Source organism: Lepisma saccharinum, chromosome 9, assembly GCF_977018435.1.
Source record: "Lepisma saccharinum chromosome 9, izLepSacc3.1, whole genome shotgun sequence".
Lineage (NCBI taxonomy): Eukaryota > Metazoa > Arthropoda > Insecta > Zygentoma > Lepismatidae > Lepisma > Lepisma saccharinum.
In genome coordinates this window covers 93,253,469-93,277,823 of record NC_139237.1, presented here as the reverse complement: position 1 = coordinate 93,277,823, position 24,355 = coordinate 93,253,469, and the positions used below count along the sequence as shown (strand labels likewise).

General features: G+C 36.2%; 2 protein-coding genes across 4 annotated transcripts in view; both read left to right on the top strand.

Annotated features, from left to right (window-relative positions):
- LOC145992266 (citron Rho-interacting kinase-like) overlaps positions 1–24,355 on the top strand; it is a 181,547-nt gene that overhangs the window by 83,753 nt on the left and 73,439 nt on the right. The window lies entirely within an intron of this gene.
- Positions 87–22,724, top strand: LOC145992544 (uncharacterized). Its single transcript, XM_083128897.1, has 3 exons — positions 87–176; positions 886–1,035; positions 21,991–22,724. The coding sequence occupies exons 1-3, from the start codon at positions 87–89 to the stop codon at positions 22,090–22,092; spliced, it is 342 nt and encodes a 113-aa protein (XP_082985023.1). The 3' UTR covers positions 22,093–22,724.

Genomic DNA, 24,355 nt, shown 5'->3' with positions numbered 1-24,355 from the left:
TTTCGAGAAGACGAAAAGCTCCGAAAAGCAGAGCTTTTATTAGTGGTTTGGGGACCGTACCTTCACCAGCATCTACCCTTCTCCATATGATACTTCAGAAGCGTTGGTTTCCCGCACAGTGGCTGCAAGCAGAGAGTTTGGTGCTTGCCAACGGGCTGCTGAGAGAGTTTGCGGCCGTAAAATTTCGCGAAATCGAGTGCGATAGAAAGTAAATAAGGCACTCAACATTAAATACATTAAATACTATTTTAATAGTGCACCAGTGCTTGCATTGCTTGTACTATATCTTCGCCACTGATAATAATGATAACGACGGTAAACCTGACTGTCACAACCAAATGGTTAAGCTATAGTGGTACATATACACAACCTCGTGATAGTGGAGTAATAAAAATAAAAGTTCCAATAATAAAAAAGAATCACCTCTTTGCAGTTTGTGGTATTGTATTGTTACAATTTTGTTACAGAATTTCTTACAAATTTACAATTTTCAGGGTATGGAAAATACATAACATACGTTGATAACTCTGGAATGAGCAAGCTCAAGAAGAGGTGAAAATAAAGCTTCAGGAAACCAGCTGAAGGTGGCCGCGGTGGCTCAGTCGGTAATGCGTCTGACTACCATGCTAAAGGTCCCGGGTTCGATCCCCGGCCGGTTCGAATCCGGGAACTTTTCTAACGATGGAAGCGGCCCCGGCGCCCACCCAGCGTCGAATAACATGGGTACCTGGGGGAAACCCTGGGGGTTAAAGGCGGTCAGGGGCTTGATGCTGATCACATCACCCCCACTCACGACCGGATCAAGAAAGTGTGGGACGTTACCCCCACACCCCCTATACGCCTTCATGGCGTAGTGCTATGCACAGGGGAGCATTTTTTTTTTAGACCAGCTCCTCTCTGGAGAAAGCAAGAGTTGATTTCAAGATTACATTAACGAGACTCGAGTCAGATGTAGACGTAAAGGATGTCATTCACTTCATCAAGGATCACCTGCAGGTTCTGACTGAAATCCAAAGCAAAGTTGGTGATTTACAGGTAAATATCTAAACTTAGTGAAAAGTTGGTGAAAATTTAAGGTTAAACCAGGGATTGAACCTGGAACTTCTATACGACTGAACTACAAACCAATCTCAGGTTCCACTGCTTATCTCTTGTGTGCGAAATTCAGTTATTTATGTTATCAAACTTCAAACCTTGCTTGGAAGACTTGAAATAAAGCAAATGCTTTTACCTGTGAAATGAAATCTTTCCATTCACCTAACCAGCCACATTGTACAGGAAAAGTAAAAATACATTAGTTTGCCTTATCAAGATTTTGATATTGCATAAGAAGATTAGGAAAAGATGCTATTAAGCCAGGGAGTGGTTCTGAGGTCAAATCTTGGATAAGACCTGAATGTGTTTGTCCTTCATATATTTATCAATCACCATTCACTCCCTTGAGCTCTATTAACCTTGGAAGGTAGAAAAACAATGTATAATAACAAGGTGCTAAAATAGATAAAGAAAATGTTCAGTTTCATTTGGAATTCTGTACATAACCTAGAACTTGAAGATTTCTTTTTTCCAATACGTTCTTGCACTTTGACAAAGTTCCAATAAACATGCACCTTTTCTGAAACGTTACCCCATACCATTCATTGCACAATGAAATTTTTCATATTTCTTTGGTCGTAAGCTTCATCAGTACTAGTACTAGGAATATAAATACAGTTCATGAGAAAACAAAGAATCCTTTAACCTGGATAGAAATCCAGGACCTATAGCTTTTCAGCACACATGCATTTCTAGTTTAAATGAAATATATTGTCAGGTTTAGGTGCTTCATGCTGAAGTAAAGACTTCATTTTACAAGAAACTTGTGTGAAAATGAAGGAATACTTAAATTCAGATTTTATTAATCTTATTCCTTGTTGTGTGGTCCTAAAAAATCTTACGAATGGGTTTGTGTAGACTAGTTTTGATATATGGCTTTTGTGCTGTTGAAATACTCATTGGTAACAACCATAAGTAACTTTGAATGTGCTTCCTTTTTTTACTCATAACTGGAAAATAAAATCCAATGCAGCTTACATTCAAAATTACGAAAAATCTTAAAAACTTTCTTTTTATTGACACTGCATATCTTTTAAAATATACTGGCGTAGCCAATGTCTTCATTTGTATACAAACTACACTTACTGTTCATCAATGTCCTAGTCACTCTCACTAGTCCTCACTGTTGTGTTCCAGTGAGTAGTCCGCTCAAGTAATGATGGAGACAGAACATTAGCCTCCACATCAACCCCTTTGTTCCATTCTGTCGCTATGTGATGGTGGTTGTGATTTTAAAATTTGCTACATTGTCCTATTTCTCAATAATTGTATTCTTCAGTGAAATTACAAGAAAACTATTTTTTTCTGATATCATTTGAGAAACTGTGAAATGTGCCAAAATATGTAATTATCAATTTTGGCACATAAATGTTATGTAAACCGTGGCGTAACAGCCCGTGAGAGCCAGTTCCTACCTACTGACGGTCAATCTCACTTTTCAACTAGTTACAGTGATGTGTGGTCAGCATAACGAAACCCCCTGTTCTTGTAGGTTTCCATGACAGGGTTACGCTACTTTTTCGTAGCTCCCCAGTTACCTTAAACTGGTCATAGGTCGAAATCTTAGGAAAAGTTGTTAAGCTTCCTCCAGGAGACTCAAAATTGCATGCGTCCCATTGCTGGAGCCCAAAGCTTGCATCTTTGACTGCACAGTCACTGTACCAGACACAAATGTTACGTGCTATTCCCAAATGCTGTCTAAATAATTAATATATTTTTTTGACCTTTTAATTGCTTTACATGCGATTTTAATACTTATTGAGTGCAGAGAAGAAAGTAAATACGTGGGTTGGACATTTAATAGTGGCAACTATTTCTTTACAAATTATACGAAAGATAGACCTCTGTGAAACTTTTACAGCCTTTCGATGTAGTCACCAACATTGTGTACAACAATTGCCGGCGATGTGGAAGTAGTAGTATTTCTGTATCAGTGCCTGTTCTGTTGATGGTTTAAATGGAGCGGTCTATTGCCTGAAGAATCTCTGAAACAGTTCGGAAGCTTCATCTTAGGGATCAAATCAGTCACAGGGGTTGGTAGAGCAGCTAACAAATCAGCCACAGGTTGTGCTACATGTGCCCGAGCATTGTCCTGCAAATTGATGGGAGGATTCAGCAGAAAATATTCCCTCTTATTTCACAGCACAGGTCGCAGGTTATGTTCCAAAAATCAGAAGTAATACACTGCGTATTGACGGCCTGTCCTGAAGGTACGGCGAGAATACCAGAAATTTTACATAAGTGGGGTCTGACTACTAATCTTTAGACTGCAAACTCCAACAACACACTATTCCTCTTGTCACTGCATGCGCCTAAAGTTGGAAGGAAGAGTCCATTTAGTGGGAGGTAGCTTATGTATCAATCTAACAAGTGGTATAAGTGAGAACCACCTGTTCAATTTCAGGCGTATATACAGAAGTGTTGCCACTATTAAATTTCCAGCCCACGTATATTATATAGAACACAATTTTGAGAGGAGCTTCGTTATTCTTTAGCCTTTTAATAGCATCTTTAACTTCAGTCAAGTGGTTCTGGAACTAAAGGTTCTGCTGTGTGTACTTCATTTACTTCTGATTTATCTCCTACATGAACATTTAAAAGGTCTTTAAAGTAGTTCTTCATCTATTTTAAAATATCGCCTGGATCAGCCAAAAAATCACCGTTTTTTATCTTTTATCATATTTACTTTGCCACCCTTTTCTAAATTCATTTACACCTTTATATAAATCTGATATTTTTAATTTTGCTGCTTGTTTCAATTTCATTAATTTTGTTTTTCAAGTAATCTCTTTTTTTTACTTCTCAACATGCGGTTAACTTCTCGCTTTTCTCTATTATAATTGGTTAAATTTGTATCATCAGAGTTATTTAACCACCTAAGTCTAGCCTGATTTGTGCTTGTGACAATAATATTAATGGAAATTGACGTAATGAAAAGTGACAAAAAAAATTATCTCTTGTATAATGCGCATTATAATCCAGGTTCAAGAAATGGCTTTCTAAGTAGTAGGTTGTAAAGCTGTTGGTGGACCAAGAGGAGAATATCCTCTTGTGTAAAAGGTAAGTCACCAACCCATGCCACATCGCCCTCTTCCTCCACTGTGTTTAGCTTCCCAAAGCTTTCACTCTTTAACCATATTATTTATTCTGTAACAGAACAGTAGAAAGGGAGATCAAAATTACGTTATGGATTTGCAGTACTCGGGAAGTTATTTTCTGTTATTTCTCACCCAGCAAATACCGCTAATACACATCCCATGTGATGGGAGGTGCATGCTCGAAGACTGCCAGAACATGTGAAAGTTTGGCCTCCCTTTCCCTCGTTTCTATCCGGCCCTCTGGATTTCTTCCTACTTTAATCCTTCTAATCTCTCCTTTCACCTCACCCTGGGTGCCAAGCGAGCAGATTATATTTTGCGCCGGAATTACAAAAGGGGGGGGGGGTTCACACAATAATTTATATTTTTATGTCCCTGGTTCGTTTACACATGTACAGAAAGTGAATATACAACTGGTTAAATGGACAGTACCGTAGTTCTTTTAATCATAACATTCTAGTAGGATATATTGGTTTATTATACGTAGTTATATATATACATATTTTACATAGCGTTTCCATGTGTGTCTGCATAGACTAAATTACCAAATCTCTAAATCAATATAATTGCGCACCTATGGCATAACCATCGGCACTTCCTTTACCGCAGAGTTAGCATAACTATCTCTGCGGGCCTATCCTTAGCTTAAATGATATTCCGTTCATTACAAATGAGTTTCCTTACGCCTTCACTCCTTCTTTTGGGCATCAATTATTCAATACGGAAATATCCACATATTCAAAGCTTTTTCTAAAAGGGGACTTGGGACAGCAACAGGGGCTGGCTTAACCAGATGCTACATTATTATATCCAGTTTAGCCACCATAAGTGGACTAAACTTGAGGATACGTTCCTCTTTCGTCGATCAATGGGGAAACACTGTTTTTTTGGTAAAGCCCACTGGCCTTTCTTATAGTCGGGGTAAACGTCCGTGGACGTGGACCCTGTAGCGTTGGAAAATTCCACTGCAACAGTCTTTTGAAAGACAGCTAGCTCCCCCAACCGGGGAGGTAAAAAACAGGGGAATCTAATATCCAGCAAAGAACAATCCAATAAGCACCCACACTTACATGCAATAATAACATAAAAGTACACTCATGGAAACATATTACTTAACCCTACACCTTGTAGCTGGCCAGCAATTAATTAACATATTACCAAAACCAGTAATGGTCAATCCGACCGTTACAAACAGCACTGCTTTTCTTATGTTGCAGAACATTATATTACAAAGTGAAAAATCGTGGAAAATGGCCTTTAAAATTTTATCAGTGATTTTGCTCATTTTCTCTTTACTTTTTCGAAAAAAAAAAAGAAACCACAAAATATATACTTTTTCCATGACTGACGTAACATTTATGAGAGGCCCATTCAGGACTGTCAAACTAGCAGTTAGCAGAACAAGATTTCTTTCATTAAGGCATTTACACAATTCATATATGTCATTATTTGGCCAGTAATATATTTTAATTATTTTCTTTCTCATCTTTTCTTACCACAAAAATCAGAACGTTCCTTCATTCTGTGATGAGTTTATTTCAACTGCATTCACAGTAGTGTCGCCTTCTTGAATGGAATACTGTTGCCATATTCACAAACTACAGAATTCAAGTTTTACAACGATATATAACATGATAGTGTTCCGTAAACATGAAAAAATATTCCGTGCATAATACGCACCAAAGTTTTTGGGTGCAAAAATTTGGGGAAAAAGTACTCATTATACATGAGTAAATACGGTAGTTATTCAGAATGGTTCTGATGTAGAAAATCAGTTTTAAGAATTTTTGTATGAAAATATTGCATGTTCATAGATAATAATCAGAATATTTAAATAACTATAATTTTGTTGCAATTCACTTTCTTCTTGCAATATCATTAGTGCAGAATTAATTAAAAAAATCATTTTGACTCATGATATTTGAACTCTGAGAGTGTCTGGTAGGATTTTAGACATTGGTACTTGGCCCTAAATTTTGTCTGTGCACATGTGTGTTACATTGAGAGAGGTGAAATGTAACATTTTACTTTGAGTGAAGGGTAGATGGTTAAAGCTGCTGTTGCTGCTTAACCAGTTATGGCTACCATAATGAGTGATTTTCTCAATCTTATTAAATGCAAATATAATGGTGTACCTTTATATTTACAGGTTAGTCTATTCTAGTAAACAAAATTAGTAATAGCCTTTGAAATCCTTACCTATGTTCCTTTAACTGAGACTTGACTGTTTTGGATCAAATCTTCATGGTGGAATGATTAACTTAGCAGACTATATTAACCAGACCTCCTAGGTTCATGGTGGTTCTTTGGTAGACTCTTGTTTAAAATGTAGCGTTTTTATATTCATATATCACAAACGCTACATAATTGGAAAATTTCACGTTAAAATATTAGTTTAATTTTCCGCCATCAGAGGTCGTTTGCCCTCGATGGCTCAATGACCAGTGCTGCCTCTTGCGGCAGACTTGGTACAAGGCGCAGGTCGTAACCCATACAGCACACGAAGTCAGAATCATGTTTCGGAAAGGTTACGAAGTCTCATTTACATAACATACTTCGAAGTTTCCTTGTCGTGGTTGCTTTAACGTAGCGTGGTGCTTTCATTTTTGGTGCTTGTTACTTTTTACACAGGGATCTTTCGGGGCAGTTACGTGCGATAGCTGCCTCGTTGCTTCCCATCATCCACTGCGCCAAAGAAGTTGAACGCTGCGCACCGACGAAGCCAAACACAGATTAGTAGCGTGGTTTGAGCTTTGTTTCATTGGACAATCTTCTTTGTAAAGGCAGAGGTAAGTGTATTAATATTTACTTTTTTAACAGTAGTCTTTTTTTACGACGAAAATACAGAATTCCCAACTTTGAATAAATTAAATATAGCCTACTATAATGAATTCTGCTTCCTCCATGATTGGAAACAAAGTCAGTTTCAGTTTCAGATTAGTGCGAAAAGTATGTTACTTTTATTGTGAAATTAAAGTGGTGTGTGTGAACATACATATATGAAAATATATATACTGTATATATATACACACAACAGATTTACTCGCGTACCGTGTAATTTATTTCCTATTTCTACGTGCAACGTAATCAAGCATGTAGCGTTTGTTATCGTTCTGCCGAGCGTGGCTGACTATCGCGGGACCGTTTACCCACTGTACCCCTTGAGAATTACGTCGAAATTTTTTTAATCGACAGATTTCAATGTTTTATGTAATGTAAAAGTTGTTCCAGCGTTAGGAAAGCACAAATAACGGATATATTTGATACCATAGAATGGCACACGGAAGTTAAAATCTTCAATTTCTAAGTATTTTCACCATTTTTGGTTGGTAAAAATTGTTTCTATGTACAGTAAAATAGCGAAAGAATGCGCCGAAAATGACTATCAGTACCAATCCTAACCTAACTACGTAAAATTATAGCTGCTTTTGTGGAAAGTCGTTTTGGTTGCTATATTCACTTGCGTGAAGCCTTCGGGCTGTTCTGCTTCACAGTAAAGTAACATGCTAATGAAACAAACGTATTTTACGTCACAATAACCCATTTCCGAGAGCTAAAATCAACTGAAAACGTTCATAAACAACAAAATCTTCATAAACAATGCAAGATATTTCACTTTCTTTTGGGGTACAGAGGGACAAGGGTACCACTATTGCAGTGAACATTTCCAGCGCACACAAATTAAATAACGTGGAAGAATACTGCAAAGTGTTCCGTTGTGGACTGCTGCTGCTGCTAATGTCACTTGATGTTGGTATGAATAATTATTACAGACCTAAATGCTTTCATTGTTAGCCCTAAATTTGAGCTGCCTAACCTGTTAGCATTAAAATTCTTCTGTAAATACTTTACAATGCCCGTGATGTAGGTTTGAAGGGGTATTACATTCCTAAATGAATTTGTTAGGTTAGGCAGGCCAGGTTTAGGGCTGTTGTGATAGCAATTCCATATGCTATTCTCATCACCTGGTGAAGAAGCTGTGGCCTAAATATACACCTTTTGCATTTACAGTACAACCCCCCCCCCCCCCTAAATTTTGCACAAAACTTACCCTATTCGGTAACACTTTACTATACCGGAGACAGATTTCTTCAAATTTACAGGAGAAAGTACTTACGCAAATCATTTTCTGTAGTGTTGTTGATGTTCGGGAATTTAGTTTTGATCCATTAAATGCGAATACATGTGGTTTTCTACGAAAATCTATTTCCGACGTGCTATTGATGCTGCTGCCATTTGCTTTTTGCACGAGAGCACAATACGCTCTCGTATTGTCCGTATATTCTAAATTAAACAAAAGGAGTGCTAATGGAACCTAACGTAACAGGCCTAACCTAACCTAGTAGGCATACCTCGGCCCCGTGATGGTTCATGGGGCTATCGTGAATTTTTGGGCTAAAGTCAATGGTTTTTGGGGCTACCCGTGGATGGTTTGTTGGAAATATGGAACAAGAAATAGACATTATTTTCGTTAGAAATTCATTATTTCACCTAAAGAAATGTTCCGCAATGCAGAATAGTACGTTAGCAAGGTAAAAAATTGCGAAATAAATCATTGATAGGTGTCTCCGGTATAGTAAAGTAGTACCCCCTATTCTTTGAAAAAGAAAATTTTCTATCTTTCCTGTGTATAGTGAAGGGGTGTAGAATACCTTGCACCATATAAATTGTTACGTTCCCAGCCTCTATCTAAAAATATTCACGTTTCAACTAATTCATTCTGCAATATTGTTACAATGTGTAAATTGAGGGCAGCACCATTGTCATGCAGTTTTTTTTAATTTTACACACTGGCTAGATGAGTAGATAGCAACAGCTATGCCTGCTTCGAGATATGTGCTGACATGTAACAAAAACCTTTTTTGCCCTTTTGTATGCATAAACCTGAGCTGCCTAACCTACTCATGTGTGCATCTTATCTATAGCAGAAATAAAGGTACTACTTTAATATACCGGAGACACCTATCAATGATTTATTTTGCATACATTCTGTATTGCGGAACATTTCTTTAGGTGAAATTCTTACATACGATACCCCCACGAACAATCATGGGGACGAGGAGGTTAGGTTCCATCAGCACTCCTTACGTTCAATTTAGCATATACGGACAACATCGGAATTACAAATTCCATGGCATCTTCCACACCCGGCAACAACTTCACGATGCATCCTCGACACGTCATCTTGTAGCAGCAGCAATAGCACGTATTGTGCTCTCGTGCAGAAAGCAAATGGCAGCAGCAGCAATAGCACGTTGGAAATAGATTTTCGTAGAAAACTACATACATTCGCATTAAAATGGATGAAAACTACATTCCCGAACATCAACAACGCTACAGAAAATGATTTGCGTCAGTACTTTCTCCTGGAAATTTGACGAAATCAGTCTCCGGTATAGTAAAGTGTTACCGAAATAAATATGTGAATAGTATAGATAAGTCAAGTTTAGGTTATTTCTGCTATTGGATGCACACGTCAGTAGGTTAGGCAGGTCAGGTTTATACATACTGTATAAAAGGCCCAAAAATATTTTTTGTTACATGTTCGCACATGTCTCCAAGCTGTTTTTCCCAACTCTATTTTTGATTACATTGCTTGCAAAAAAAATAATTGTCACATTCTTGCAAACTTATGCAATCAGACTTTGTTTTAAATATGGATGGGATCTACAACATGCACGAAGTAAAATTGTAAATTATTTTTGAATCTCGATTCTTGTTACTTAAGCTCCTTTGGTGGCAATAATAAAATTAGCCATTGCTAACACAAAATGTACATGACACACTTAATCAAAATTCTTTTCACATTTAAGTATACAATTATAGACAAAACAGACATGGAACTGGCTACCATAGCCCTCTGAAAGATACAGCATGCCATGACTTGCAGTAGTGTCACAGTGCTGTGACTGGTTACATGTATATTATTACAGGGTATGACTGAAGATGGGTCCTGTCATCTTCAGTCGTTCCTATTACAGTGACCAACTGTGCCAGGTGGTGAAGCTAATGCTTTTATTATTATTACTATTATTTAATCTGGTCTCATTATTCATTGTAATATGAGGAATGTTTGTTACGAGACACACACTAATTCATAAGAGATTGTGTTGTATTATTAGTTTCCATGCTGCTTATCAGGTATTTTTTTCTGTGTCAAAACTTAATTTCTAATTTTATTTATTTATTTACTTGCACCAGTCGTTATGTTACTCAGTCAGGCTTATCACTTGAGTCGTTCCATGTCAAATCACCCAGAGGTGGTTGCTTGACCATTTTGTTAATTTTTTATATTTTCACCATAGGTGGTCTTGCTAGTGACCTGCTCAAAAATATTTTTTTTTTTGAAAAATCTTCCGCCATCTTGGATTTCTGCTCATTTTTCATCACTGCGGGAAGCAAAAATGAGTGTTTACAAGGGTTTTGAAAAAAGGTTGCTGTACGATTTCTATTACAGATGGAATGTTCTAGTTTTCACTGCCTGAAAGTAGAGATTCTGGCCTTTCAGAAAATGTATATATATGTAAGGTAAGAATTAAGTAACTGGGACTTTAATGGGTTTCAATATAACCATCGTAACGGGAAATTTTGCCAATTTTAAAGGTCTGTAAAATCAAAAGGGCTTGAAACCACAGGATGGAATTATTTTTGCAAGAACTATGAGTGGAAGGCTTTTCAGCCATGGTGAAACAAATCCGGTGTTGTAAGCCCTTCTGTCCGATTTTTAGTTCCGAAATCCGAAAATTTCCAAAATTTGTGAATTTCAAGGTCAAATATATCTAAAGGGGGACCTGCCAAAAATTAGAAATTTTGGCCATGGATACTCCTACTAGTACTTAGTAAAACCTGTGAATTTCATTTTGGGGTTCACACCGATGTTCATGTTACAGGCTGTCAAATATCTCTAAAAATGACATCGTGAAAACATAATAATAAATAGGCTTAAAGTGACCTGATTTCCATTGTTTTATAATCTAGTTATTTTATAAGGGTAAACAGAAATTAAAATAGATAAACTAGTTAGTTACTAGTTGATATATTTCAATATATACTTAGTGTGCTTTTGTTAATAAAAATCAAATCAAATCAAAATCACTTTTTGGATTGAGAAGACAAATGTTAGTAAACAAACAAGAGTACTATTATGTCAGTAAGTATATACAAGTTGCATGCACATGTTTCTTAAAGGTTTATGAATATCCCATACTATCAAACCTTACTCAATACATCCACTCTGGTACATAACAATTGTATGCGAAATATAACATAATATATACAACAATTGTCTGTGAAATATAACATAAGCTACCTGTAAAATATGACAAGCATTTAAATGCTTGAGAATATACTTATTCAAGTTCTTCCTCTAATTTTTGTATCCCAGTTACATATACCACTATGATATACACAGTTTGCAATTCAATATATTACGTCACAATGACATTTACAATTCCATATATCACTACACATAATACAACATTACATCAATATATATATATATACACTATCTACACATGGACATCAAAGTTACAGGGGATCTTGTCTGTCTCTCAATCCATGGAGCCATGAAAAAAAGAAAAAATATCTGACTGGTGCGTGGTCCCAAAAACACTGATTGGCGGAGATGATTAATCAACGGACTATTTCTTCTTATGTGCTTGTAACTTTAGTGACAGTTCTGTGTTTTTCTGTTGAGTAAAATGATGTATGTTCTCTCAGTAACAGTGGTGAAGTCACATGGTGTCAGAACATCAATTATATTGTTCAACTTCACCCAAGCAACATCATTTCTTTGTAAAGTAAAGCTCGTTGATGGTCCACCAGGATTGAAGAACATCACTTTAACATCATTGTTTTCTTTTGACATTTCAATTACTTTACCTACATACCACCTGTTATTGTAAATGCAAACGACATTGTCATTTTCAATTATTTCATTAAAATGAAATATTCGTGGTGAGTCATCAATTCTGAACTCTACATGATTAATTTGAAATGATGCAGATATTCTACTGATGAGAAGAGTCGAGAGTCCTTGGGTATGTAGCAGTGGTGATCTCTTGTTCCTTCAAATCTATGAGCTTCATTGAAGGGGTCATTCAGAAACCCTTGCTCATTTTTTGTCACTTTCAGTCACCATGATGAAGTTTATCCTTTAATATTTTCCACACAAAACTCATACATGTCCTTTGGTGTAAGAATATGTCTCTCAGTTGGTCGCTGCAGAGTTGCCTTTGTCACAAGTCTTTTTACCGTCCCACCAATCCCATCACAAGGACCCTTGCCATGGCTTGTGGCAAAAAAATGCCACTTAGCAGCCACACCGAAGTCCTGTTTATGCTTACATAAGTTAGAAAAATTCTTTCTGTTCTTATATTGGGCTCCTGAGCCATCTGAGAAATAATAAATTTTCTTTAGATTTGGTAGCTTATGTTATATTTCACAGACAATTGTTGTATATATTATGTTATATTTCGCATACAATTGTTATGTACCAGAGTGGATGTATTGAGTAAGGTTTGATAGTATGGGATATTCATAAACCTTTAAGAAACATGTGCATGCAACTTGTATATACTTACTGACATAATAGTACTCTTGTTTGTTTACTAACATTTGTCTTCTCAATCCAAAAAGTGATTTTGATTTGATTTGATTTTTATTAACAAAAGCACACTAAGTATATATTGAAATATATCAACTAGTAACTAACTAGTTTATCTATTTTAATTTCTGTTTACCCTTATAAAATAACTAGATTATAAAACAATGGAAATCAGGTCACTTTAAGCCTATTTATTATTATGTTTTCACGATGTCATTTTTAGAGATATTTGACAGCCTGTAACATGAACATCGGTGTGAACCCCAAAATGAAATTCACAGGTTTTACTAAGTACTAGTAGGAGTATCCATGGCCAAAATTTCTAATTTTTGGCAGGTCCCCCTTTAGATATATTTGACCTTGAAATTCACAAATTTTGGAAATTTTCGGATTTCGGAACTAAAAATCGGACAGAAGAGCTTACAACACCGGATTTGTTTCACCATGGCTGAAAATCCTTCCACTCATAGTTCTTGCAAAAATAATTCCATCCTGTGGTTTCAAGCCCTTTTGATTTTACAGACCTTTAAAATTGGCAAAATTTCCCGTTACGATGGTTATATTGAAACCCATTAAAGTCCCAGTTACTTAATTCTTACCTTACATATATATACATTTTCTGAAAGGCCAGAATCTCTACTTTCAGGCAGTGAAAACTAGAACATTCCATCTGTAATAGAAATCGCACAGCAACCTTTTTTCAAAACCCTTGTAAACACTCATTTTTGCTTCCCGCAGTGATGAAAAATGAGCAGAAATCCAAGATGGCGGAAGATTTTTCAAAAAAAAAAATATTTTTGAGCAGGTCACTAGCAAGACCACCTATGGTGAAAATATAAAAAAATAACAAAATGGTCAAGCAACCAATTGATTTAAAATTGGGTGATTTCACATGGAATGACTCACTTGTAAGCAGAGAATGCATGTTTTCCTTTCATTGTATCTGGCAGTACCTGTTTTTAAATTTTGTGATATACATTTTGAGAGCCAAGCCATAACTGTTTTAAAAAAGTATGTTCTCTACTCATTTTTTTTCTCGATCTCCAGTCTTTTGAGGATGGAGGTATGACTTATTTTCTGGTGAGGCTTGAGATGTCCTGCATACATAGGCATATGGTTAAAATCAAGCCAAATTGTTCCAAGGAAGGTCAGCTATCGAGGAGAGGAGAATATCAAAAAATTCAATCAGTTTTATTTGTTTTAAACATATGTGCAAGTATAGGTGCACCCAGGAATTTTTGTATGAGAGGGGTTGGGGGTTGTCAACCACATGAAAATGTGAGTCTGCTAGTTAGGTGGGCCTTCGTGGTACTGAATGTTTAATATGTAGTTATGTAAACATCATAGCCAGGAACATGCCTCTTATAAAAAAATAATTAAAAAATATAGTTCTTATTCTCAAGCAACAATTTTAGTGCTGAATGAATTGAAAGTCCATCAAAAGGGTGCTACAATTGATAAATGCTGCTGAGCCATTCCAGACAATTGAATCCTACTATTTTAAAATACTACAAGGATGAATAATTTTCCATTATAAAATTGTGGGGGAAAAGTAATTTGCTGTAATGGTAATAATGGTCCCACGGTTGGCAGGGGGGGGGGTGGGGGGGATGAATGTTCAATTGCAATGTTATGGGGGAAATGAAACATTAACTCCAATTTTGCATGTGGGTTAGGTTCCACCACTACCCTTTTTATAGTCTACATTAATTCCACTATCAGTCAAAATAATCCTGTCTGTTCATTACTGACTGTTGACTGTTGCATGTAATGGTTGTGTTCGGGCTGGGGTAGAATATACCCAATGTCTAAGGTTGCGTTATTGTTTCTGCAATTTGTCTTCTATGCACTACCGAGCATTTCACATGTTAATTCATAAGTAATTTATTTGACTACTCATCCACATCAGGAATCCAATTTAAATAGAAATAAATTACTACTGATTTAATTCATAAAATTTCTTCTTTTAGGGACTGTTCACCAACACTGGCCAAATGCTAGAGCAAGAGGTGTCTAATATGGCAGAAGTGGCGTGTGCGAGTCAAACTCAGAAACAACAAACAAAACAAGTAAGTTATAATGATGTAATGAAAACTGGGATAATTTGAATTTTTTTTACTCACAAAAGTCATGAAAAGCAATACACTGATTCAGATTAACATATTTACACTGCAGTTACAGAAACCTAACCACGAATTAGATATTTGCTGGGCTTGTGGTTGTGCTAGTTTTAAAGTGTAATCTACCAACACATTCTCGTTGATTTACAGTGAGAACATTGGCATCAGCAAGATATAGATATCTGCCATTGCTCCCATCAGCCATTGTTCCTCCCACCAGACAGCTTGCTAAAGGCATATATACCAAGAAAACTTGGTGAAACTTTTTCCCTCCATATGGCAAACATAAAAATCCATTAAAAAAAAACATTTTCGCAAGCACCCCTCCACCCTAGTTGTCTCATTGTCACCATGTTAAACTACATGAGCATCCCTCCAACTAACTCCAAGGCTCTATCAAACATCCCCCAGCTAACATTTTCCACTTCAAACTCAGAATCCAGAGACAATGAAATGCAAATTTATTTTCCAAATCAGCCTTGAAAATGTTGGTTAAATTACATAGCAGACATATATTCACCTATGATTATTCCTTTTTGTGTGACTTTCGTACAGCATAAGAAAGTGTTTGTTGCAGTTTGAAGTGTTTTTTTTTGTTTAAGTTCACTTTATGCACAGATAAGCTAATCGGGTCTAGACCTACAGTTTAAAGTGGGAACCGAACTGCTAGGTGCCTCCACCGGAAATTGCACCTGGGACCCCTTAATTACAAGACAACGACGTTACCACTATGCCATCAGGGAGGCAATAAATTGTTTGTGTTATCATTTTTTATGTGAGATGCAGAATTTTTTCCAACAATGGTTTTGGTTCTTTGAGGAATTGTACAAACATGCAGAGCTCATAATTAATTTATTTTCTCCCTTTCCAAAATTGTGCCTATTGTATTCTTAAAACACAGACATTAGAAAAAGAAGTTTCATTTTGGCACATCTATCCCTTCCCTTAGATGTGGCACACTGAGTTTGAGATGTTTGATTGAAGGAATTGCTGTAAAAATTTTGATATAAATGTATAGAATAACTGTCATTCCATGTTTGTTTTATAATCTCATAGAGTTGGAAGTGGTCGGAAAACCTGGCTTTTTGGGGGGAAAACAAGTTTTTTTTCTCCTTAGCTTTATTTTGGTTGAGCTTTTTCACGAAAGTGTCTCAAATCAATGAAAATACAGGAGTTGGCAGTACTTTTCCTGTTGCATGGTTTTCGTATATCTCCCTACTGTAAAATGGGTACTCATTTCTAAATATAAAATACAATTTACAATATGAAATTCGTAGCTAGATATAAACAGCGTTTTCGAAAAAGCTGGCTTTTTTGAATGGGCTGCTCTTTCAGAGTGTCATCTTCATATTTCGGTAGGCTTATTAAATATATCTATGTAGTATAAAAATATTCACATACATTCCAGTACATAATGTATAATTTGGTTAAATGGCGGCTAAACCTGGACATGAAAGAATTTCATTCATAAATACATTTCTGATCTTTAAAGTTTGTGTAAATTAACATGCACTCTCAATGAATATTCAATATTAATATATAAACTATGGCATAATCATAAAGAGTAATACGTAGTTCTATTATGTATAGGCTTGCTGTCAAATATGAAATTAGATTTAAATTAGTTGTCAACCCCTGGGTGCAATAGACCTTTTGTTGAAATGCACTGGCATTAAAACTGAAGCAGAAGCAAATAAGACTGACCACAAATGGCAAAAAATATTTAAGAGATCGGGACTGGACCTACAGTTTGAAATTAGATCCAAAGCACTCTGCCTCCATTGAGGATAAAACCTCAGACCTCTTCTTATTACAAGGCAAGAGCATTTACTTTATTCCACTCCAGAGGTCCATTTATTATTATGAAAGGTACCTTATATAAAAAGCTGGCCTTTTTCCAACAACAGTACTTGCAAATTGTTCTCTGATTTGCAGGCTAAACTAAATCTTAATCCCGGATGAAATAGCTAATAATCTTGTTAAGTATAGAGAAAGAACATTCAGACGGAAGCAACGCATGGTAGTGAGTGTGTCACATTGAAACCATTTTATTATTGAATCACTGCTTCCTTTGCTGATTATATATGGCTAGTTATTTATTAATTATAATAATTAGAGAAATTACTATCATGAATAGAAAATAATAACCAATTATTACATGAGTGTGTCACATATATTTTATCATTCCCTAAAACTTGCAAAACCCATGACATTTTTACTAATGATTTTTTGTTTGTAGAAGTGCAGTTGTTTATTAAATATAATTATTACAATAATTACCATCATTACCAACTAATTGTACACTGTCACTGGCATGAGTATCTCGAATGAGACTCATTCAAAGATGGCGCATGATATGTCCAAGTGCATTTTGCCTCCTAATTACATTACATTTATGTTTTTATGAACAGAAGTAATACAGAAATATTGGGAACATTTCAGGGAACCATGTAATTTATTTTCAAATAGTTGAAAAAATCTAAAAAATAAGAGGTGGTTGGACTGCAAGCCCCCCTCCCCCTCTTCCTCAGTAAGCTAGGATTAAAATTGTAGCTGAACCAGTATGCAATATGTGCCCACTAAGATACGGGGATGCTGAAATTGATGAATGGACACTCACAAATACCTATGCCAGGCTTCGGTCCGGGACCTTTGGCATCATAGAATGTTGTGATAACTACTCCACTCCACCATGGAGGCAGCTGGAGTATTCCTTCTGTGATGAAGTTGGTCCTTTTTGTTGATGAAAGTCATCTTTGTTTAGAAGCCCTAGTGTGGCATAGGTATTCTTTTGCAGATATTATCTTATCACACACAATATATTTTAGAAATAAAATTGAAGTTAAGAATATTTGGTATATGGGAACTAGAAGTTTAAAAAAATCTGGGTTGTTGTTATTTTACTGATGCAAAATATTTTTCTTTGAATGAAAGTTCTGACTAGAATGTTATTTCCGAATTGATGTTACACATGACCGTATTTCCTTTACAGGAGGGAACTGAATGTTATTCCACTCCAACATGAGGGTATATTGCAGAACCTGCAATGGAATTCTTCTGAACTACAGAAAAAAGTGTATTTAAACAAAAAGAAATAAAGTATATATTTTATGAAAAAATGTTATTTTTTTTTCATAATAACCATAAGCATGAAATGTGTATGTAATTTTTGGACTTCAATGCTGACATGAATTGTTTGCTTGGTTGGTTGGTTGATTTGGTGTTTTAAGTTCACTTTATGCACAGTAAGTCTAATCGGGACTTGACCTACAGTTTAAAGTGGGATCCGAACCACTATGTGCCTCCACCAGATATCAAACTTGGGATCCTTGATTACAAGGCAATGACGCTACCACTGTGCTATCGGGGAAGCCCTTGGACATGAATTGTGCCTGAGCACTCACTGGCATCATAACTGTGTCAAAGTACATATATTTGTTTGGTTGTTATTGTTGCTTTAAACACACTATACACAGATATGTACCTCCACTGTGTATCGAACTAGACACCCCTTGATTACAAGGCTCTCATTTATATTTCTTACAGTGTAGGCTCAAACCGGCCAAACATCATAACAATTGTCTGGCGTGTTCTCATTTTTGTAATGTTACTGCACAAAAATTCCTGAAGTTTAGCTTCTATCCATTTTGCATTTGTCTCTTGTGAACTGGTCCTTTTTCCCAGATTTTTTATATTTTTTTACTGGTTCATTAACTGAATCTCTTTGATGGTCAATGTGTGTCTACATTCTCCAGTTATGTAAGTATAAGAGACATTGTCTTCCAATTCAGGTTACTTTAGGACCCTTTGCATGATCTCCAGAGGTATTTGAAGTTTACAGAATCATGCATAATGCTTCACAATTAATATTATTAGAATGCAGACTGTCAAGAATTTCAAGTAGGTACGTACAAGATTTTGATAAACTACAAACATGCAAGTGTGCTATTTAATTATTTTATTTGAGATGAAAGGCTGATTCTTTTGTAATTAACAGGAATATTACAAAACAGAACAATACGTTACACCAGATTATACCAGAATTTACACATGGTAATTTTTAGTATATGGAAGTTATATACTTTAAAACCACATACTCAATTTGTAACATTTGAAATCTAATTTGGAATATTGCTGTGTAATACTGATAGTTTGACCACTGTGTAGGTTGAAAAACCATGAAAGTTGAACATATATGTTATTCCTGAGAAATGCAGACAGAATCGAATTTTCAGATGACCATGATTCTGCAAAATGTTTTGCATCCTGCCAGTCTCTCATCAATTGGTAAAAGGGATGGAAAGCGACTGGAGCATGATGCTGATAACATCACTCAAATCCTATCTTCTTCATGACATGGTGTTACAAACCAGGGAGAGCTTTATTATAGCATGTAAAACACTATTTTATACAAATTTGATGTTATTCTAGAATTTAGTGATTTAGTTGTCAATATTTCATTTTCACTAGAGTTTCTTTTATTTTTTTTTAACTCTACCTGTTATCGGATATTATTGAATTCATATCCAGTACTTTTATGCACTTTTCTCCCCTTATATTAATTGCGACAATTAAGATATGTGGTCAATTCATGAGAGGTAAAGTAAATACATTTAGATATCTTGCCTAAACTTATTTTCTAAGTAGAATCCTGTGAATTCTATTTTCTGGAAATTATAACACCATTAAGCCTTGTTTCCATGATTATGAAAAACTAAATATGCTGACCAAGGCAGTAATTTATTTTATTAATAAAATATTAATAAAATAAATTACTGCCTTGGTCAGCATATTTAGTTTTTCATTTCAGGAAATGATTTACAAGCGAATATTGTAATAATATTTGAAGGGGCTTAACCCCAATAAACCCTCCCCCCCTCAAATATGCCATCCATGAATACATGCAATATAACCACAATGTAAAATACTATTGCAGTAATGTAACTGAAATATTATGCAACCTAATGGAAATGTCTTTGTAATGTCGGTAATGTTACATTTACATGTTTCTGTAACATAATCAATGTTGTGTTATGTTCGCGGACATTTCCACATTACTGAAACTTACCCGAAACATTTATGTAATGTTCTGCAACATTGCCGCAATGTTACAATGTTTCACGACTTATGTGTTGCTAACGTATCTGAAACCATGTTGTGCTGTATGGGAAAACACCTCGCCAGTGCTTCAACGACTTTTGAACCGGCGGGAACTATAAGTTTAACTTCCTTCGCACAACATAGCCAGCGAGAGACGTGCCCAGCGACCTGCCTTGACGGACGGAAGTTTCCTCTTCGCCATTTTGTGGAATGGGCCAGTATCATAGAGGACAAGGGCATAAATAGGGCAGCCGCATTACAAGGACCTTGAGGCCAAAGTTTTTTTGGCGTAGGTACGTAAATTCTCTCTGCTGTGATAATGAACTTAACATCTTTGTGCTGAAGTTCCACGTCGTATTCCCTTTAATCAAGCATAAGCATTGCGCGTAAAACTTTGTTGCACTCTGTTTTCCGCCCCCCTTTTTCCCCTTGTTGCGTGCCACCTTTTGGACGCCTTGAACGCTTTATGTGAACTAACGAAATATAATTATACGTCAAAACTAGGTGGGAACAGAACAAATTAATTCTTACTTGACATTTGGCTCACAAAAAAAAAAAAACTCTTTTTTTGTCGCTAAAAATTCTGGTTTTCGCAAGTGATTCCTAACAAGTGAACCTTTTGTGCAGCGAACGAGTATTGCAGTTTTTGTCTATCTTGTGATGCGTTCCTTATGCTGGCATTTGATGATTTGAGCTGGTAGTCAAAAAAGGTCGTCGAGTTGAAGTCCTCGTCGCGAAAGCAAAATTTACGAACCTTCATTCCCCCTTTATTAATTGTTTCGGGACGTTTGTTCCATTTTGCACCTTTCCACCCTTTTTCCACGGTAGCATTAAGAATCAGGAGAATTGGGGGTAATATTGTTTAAATGCAAAACTTGTTAAGGTAAAAGTAAATCGGCGTGATGCAAAAAGAAAACTTGCTTGTAGTGAACGCATCAGCTGTGGCGTATTGTTAAATGTTAAATCTTTATGTTTGAATGGGTCGATGTAAAGATCAAAGTATAAATTGAATACGTATTGTTAATGGAGTGAATGGTTGAAATCAGTTAAATTAACACACGCAGGACGTCTCCTTTGAATTTTGACGTGGACGCACGTCTCTTGTGAAATTAGTATTGGACTTATGTCTACCCTGTTGATATTGGGCTATTTTTACGTGTTGATTGTTGTTTATTAAAATACATGATATTTGTGCAATGCAATACGCTGTTGTTGATTGAACTTAGTAAATTGTAGTTTTTCTTTACTTGAAATCAAAACGCGCATGATATACTCGTCACGTGGTAACCATATACTGATATCAAAGGTACTACCGAGTAATATTGTATTTTGGTGAGTGCAAGACCAAACAATAAGAGTGGATGATATACTAATTGAGAGTGTGAATGAATTCAACGGAGAAGGCACAGAGTGCTATTCGTTGACGGACCCTTTAATTTTGAGTGTGCATTATATACATATATATAGGGTGTACATTTATTACAGGGCTTTGTCTCGCGCTTCTCGTCGACGTTGCTTGTAGACTCCTGCATTGTTGTGCGAGAAGGGCGACACAAAAATTGTATTTGTAATATATAGTGTGGGTATTTACTCTAACTTTGAAGTTGCGATCGTCGCACAGTCGCTTCCTCATAACATCTCGCGCGATCGCGGCTTAACCCCACTATACCATTACAAAAATAAACTTGCACTTATTTACAGCGGCGGTGTCTGGATTAATCATCTAGGGGTGCTGAAATAAATTTAGGGGTGCGACGCTGAAAATAAAGAAGACATGAAATACTCATGCAACCTTTCAAAATTGGGGGAGCAAGGTGCCAAAACTCGGGAGGGGGGAAGGACAGTTTACTTTCGCTTTGTAGATAAGGTTTAGCATGGATCTGGGGCAAATTTAGCAAAAGGTGGGGTAGGTATTGCAGGTATTGGTGTTTCTTCCCACGAAACTACTAATGATGAATCCTTATTCTTACAGGATGACCAGCGTCGCAACGAAGAAGCTCTCCTTCAGCATGAACTGATGCAGAGTAAAGACCTGGAGAACTCTGCCAAGGAAAGCAATAAATGGCTCCTATGAAGAAAGCGATAGTGTTAAGGATGGGGATGACGACGAAATAAATGGCTTAATAGCATGTTTCCTTAACCTTCTCATGCAATATCAAAATATTGATTAGGCAAACTAATGTGTTTTTACTTTTCCTGTACAGTGTGGCTGGTTAGGTGAATGGAAAGATTTCATTTCACAAGTTATTCTGTACAGGTAAAAGAATTTGCTTTATTTCAAGTCTTCCAAGCAAGGTTTGAAGTTTGATAACATAAATATGTATTGTATCAAACTGAATTTCGCACACAAGAGATAAGCAGTGGAACCTAGGGTTGGTTGGTAGTTCAGTCATATAGAAGTTCCAGGTTCAATCCCTGGTTGAACATTAAATGTTCACAAACTATTCACTAAGTTTAAATATTTACCTGTAAATCGCAGACTTTGCTTTGGAGTCCAGCGAAAACTTGCAGGTGACCTTTCAGCAAGTGAATGGTATCCATTTCTACATCTGACTCAAGTTTCGACAGTGTAGTCTTTAAATCATCCCTTGGTTTCTCCAGGGAGGAGCTGGTCTCTTCAAGCTTCACATTTCTTCTTGCGCTTGTTCATTCTAGAGTAATAAAATAAAAAAAATGTTATTTTCCATACCCTGAAAATTGTAAATTTGTAACAAAATTGTAACAATACAATACCACAAACTGGAAAGAGGTGTGATTTTTTTTATTAATGGAACACTGCACTATCACGAGGTTGTGTATATGTACCACTATAGCTTAACCATTTGATGCACAGCTGGTACGGATCAGTACTACCAGGTACCTTTGCCAATGCCTGGTTGGTACGTATTTGTACTAGGGATGGACAGACATGAAATTTTGGCCGATACCGATATTCTACAGATCCGATAAAAAAAATCCAAATGGTCCTTGAAGAACCTGAATGGATCATTTACCTTAATAAATGTGGGTTTTGAGGTGACTGCACTGCAAAAGAAGTTTCATACTTAGGCATTTATTTTTAAAAGTAGGGCATGGAGATTATCCATAAATTATTTAAAAGTTGTAGAAGTTTACACGAAGATGTTTATAGATGGATTGTTAAGTAAAATCTGCAATTTTATCGATAAACCGATATGCTGATACCGATAGAATACAGATTAATCTGTCCCATCCCAAATTTGTACCATGCAGCGTCATCGTGTGGTGACTTTTGGAATTTCGAGTCACTCCAATAATATTCAGAAATACAAATTTCTACATTTTACATTTCGCATTGCTACATACATGAGCCTTAAAGTGTCATTAGTAGGGGCGTAAAGTTTTTGTTTTAACAATAACACCTAAAAGTTGAGAAATTGCTACCTCTATTTGGTGCAAGGTGCATGAATCTTAATCTTAAACCTCAGCTAGAACATCTACAGGGTAGGGTTCTTTGTAGACAACCAGACAGGATGCCTTCCAATGGAGACGTTTAAACGATTATATTATATAAACAAGGATACATGGAAATAGAATATTTACATGATGAGCTACTTTTCTCTCTAATTCTAATCTACAGTCAAGTTTTATCTCAATATGTTTTTTATTTCTTTTCTTCAATTTGTATATTCTTCTATCTGGACTTTCTTCGTCTGGATATGGACTTCCTCCTTAATGGGTGTTCTGGATCTGGACTTCCTTCTTGTCTTCTTTGTGAACTTCCTCTGGATTTCCATTTATTTATGTTTTTGGCGATTTAATTAATTCCTTTATCCTTTTTCCCTTGAGCTTTGGGAAATATACTAAACTCCTCCCTTGTGGCTGCGATTGGAACGCGCCAACTCTATTACAACAGAGTGTATATTTGTTAAACGACTGACACGCGCATCCAAGTAGGTGCTACGGCTGAAACGCGCAACCAAAAGTGCTGTGGGTCGTCAACTGGAACGCGCAGCCACTGATGTAAACAAAATTTCCGCTATGGGAATGGTAAATCAATCAGACAGATGCAATATCTGTTCAGACACAAATTGGATAATAAACCTTTTCGAGCAAGGCCTCATCTCCAGGAAGCTATCAACTCGCGGCAAGCCACGGCACCTAGCGACCTGTTGAGTGAGACGAGTCAAGGCAAAATGGATAATAAACCTTTTCCTGCTTCCACAAAAATAGGCAATAGTTAGGCTGGTGAGTTCAATGAACTAATCGATCCCTAACTACGCACTGGTTCAGACACATTTGTATCATTGCTTTGACTTCTTTAGTTTTCTGATCAATTTGCATATGATCACTGGTTTGATTTATCGCGTATATACATT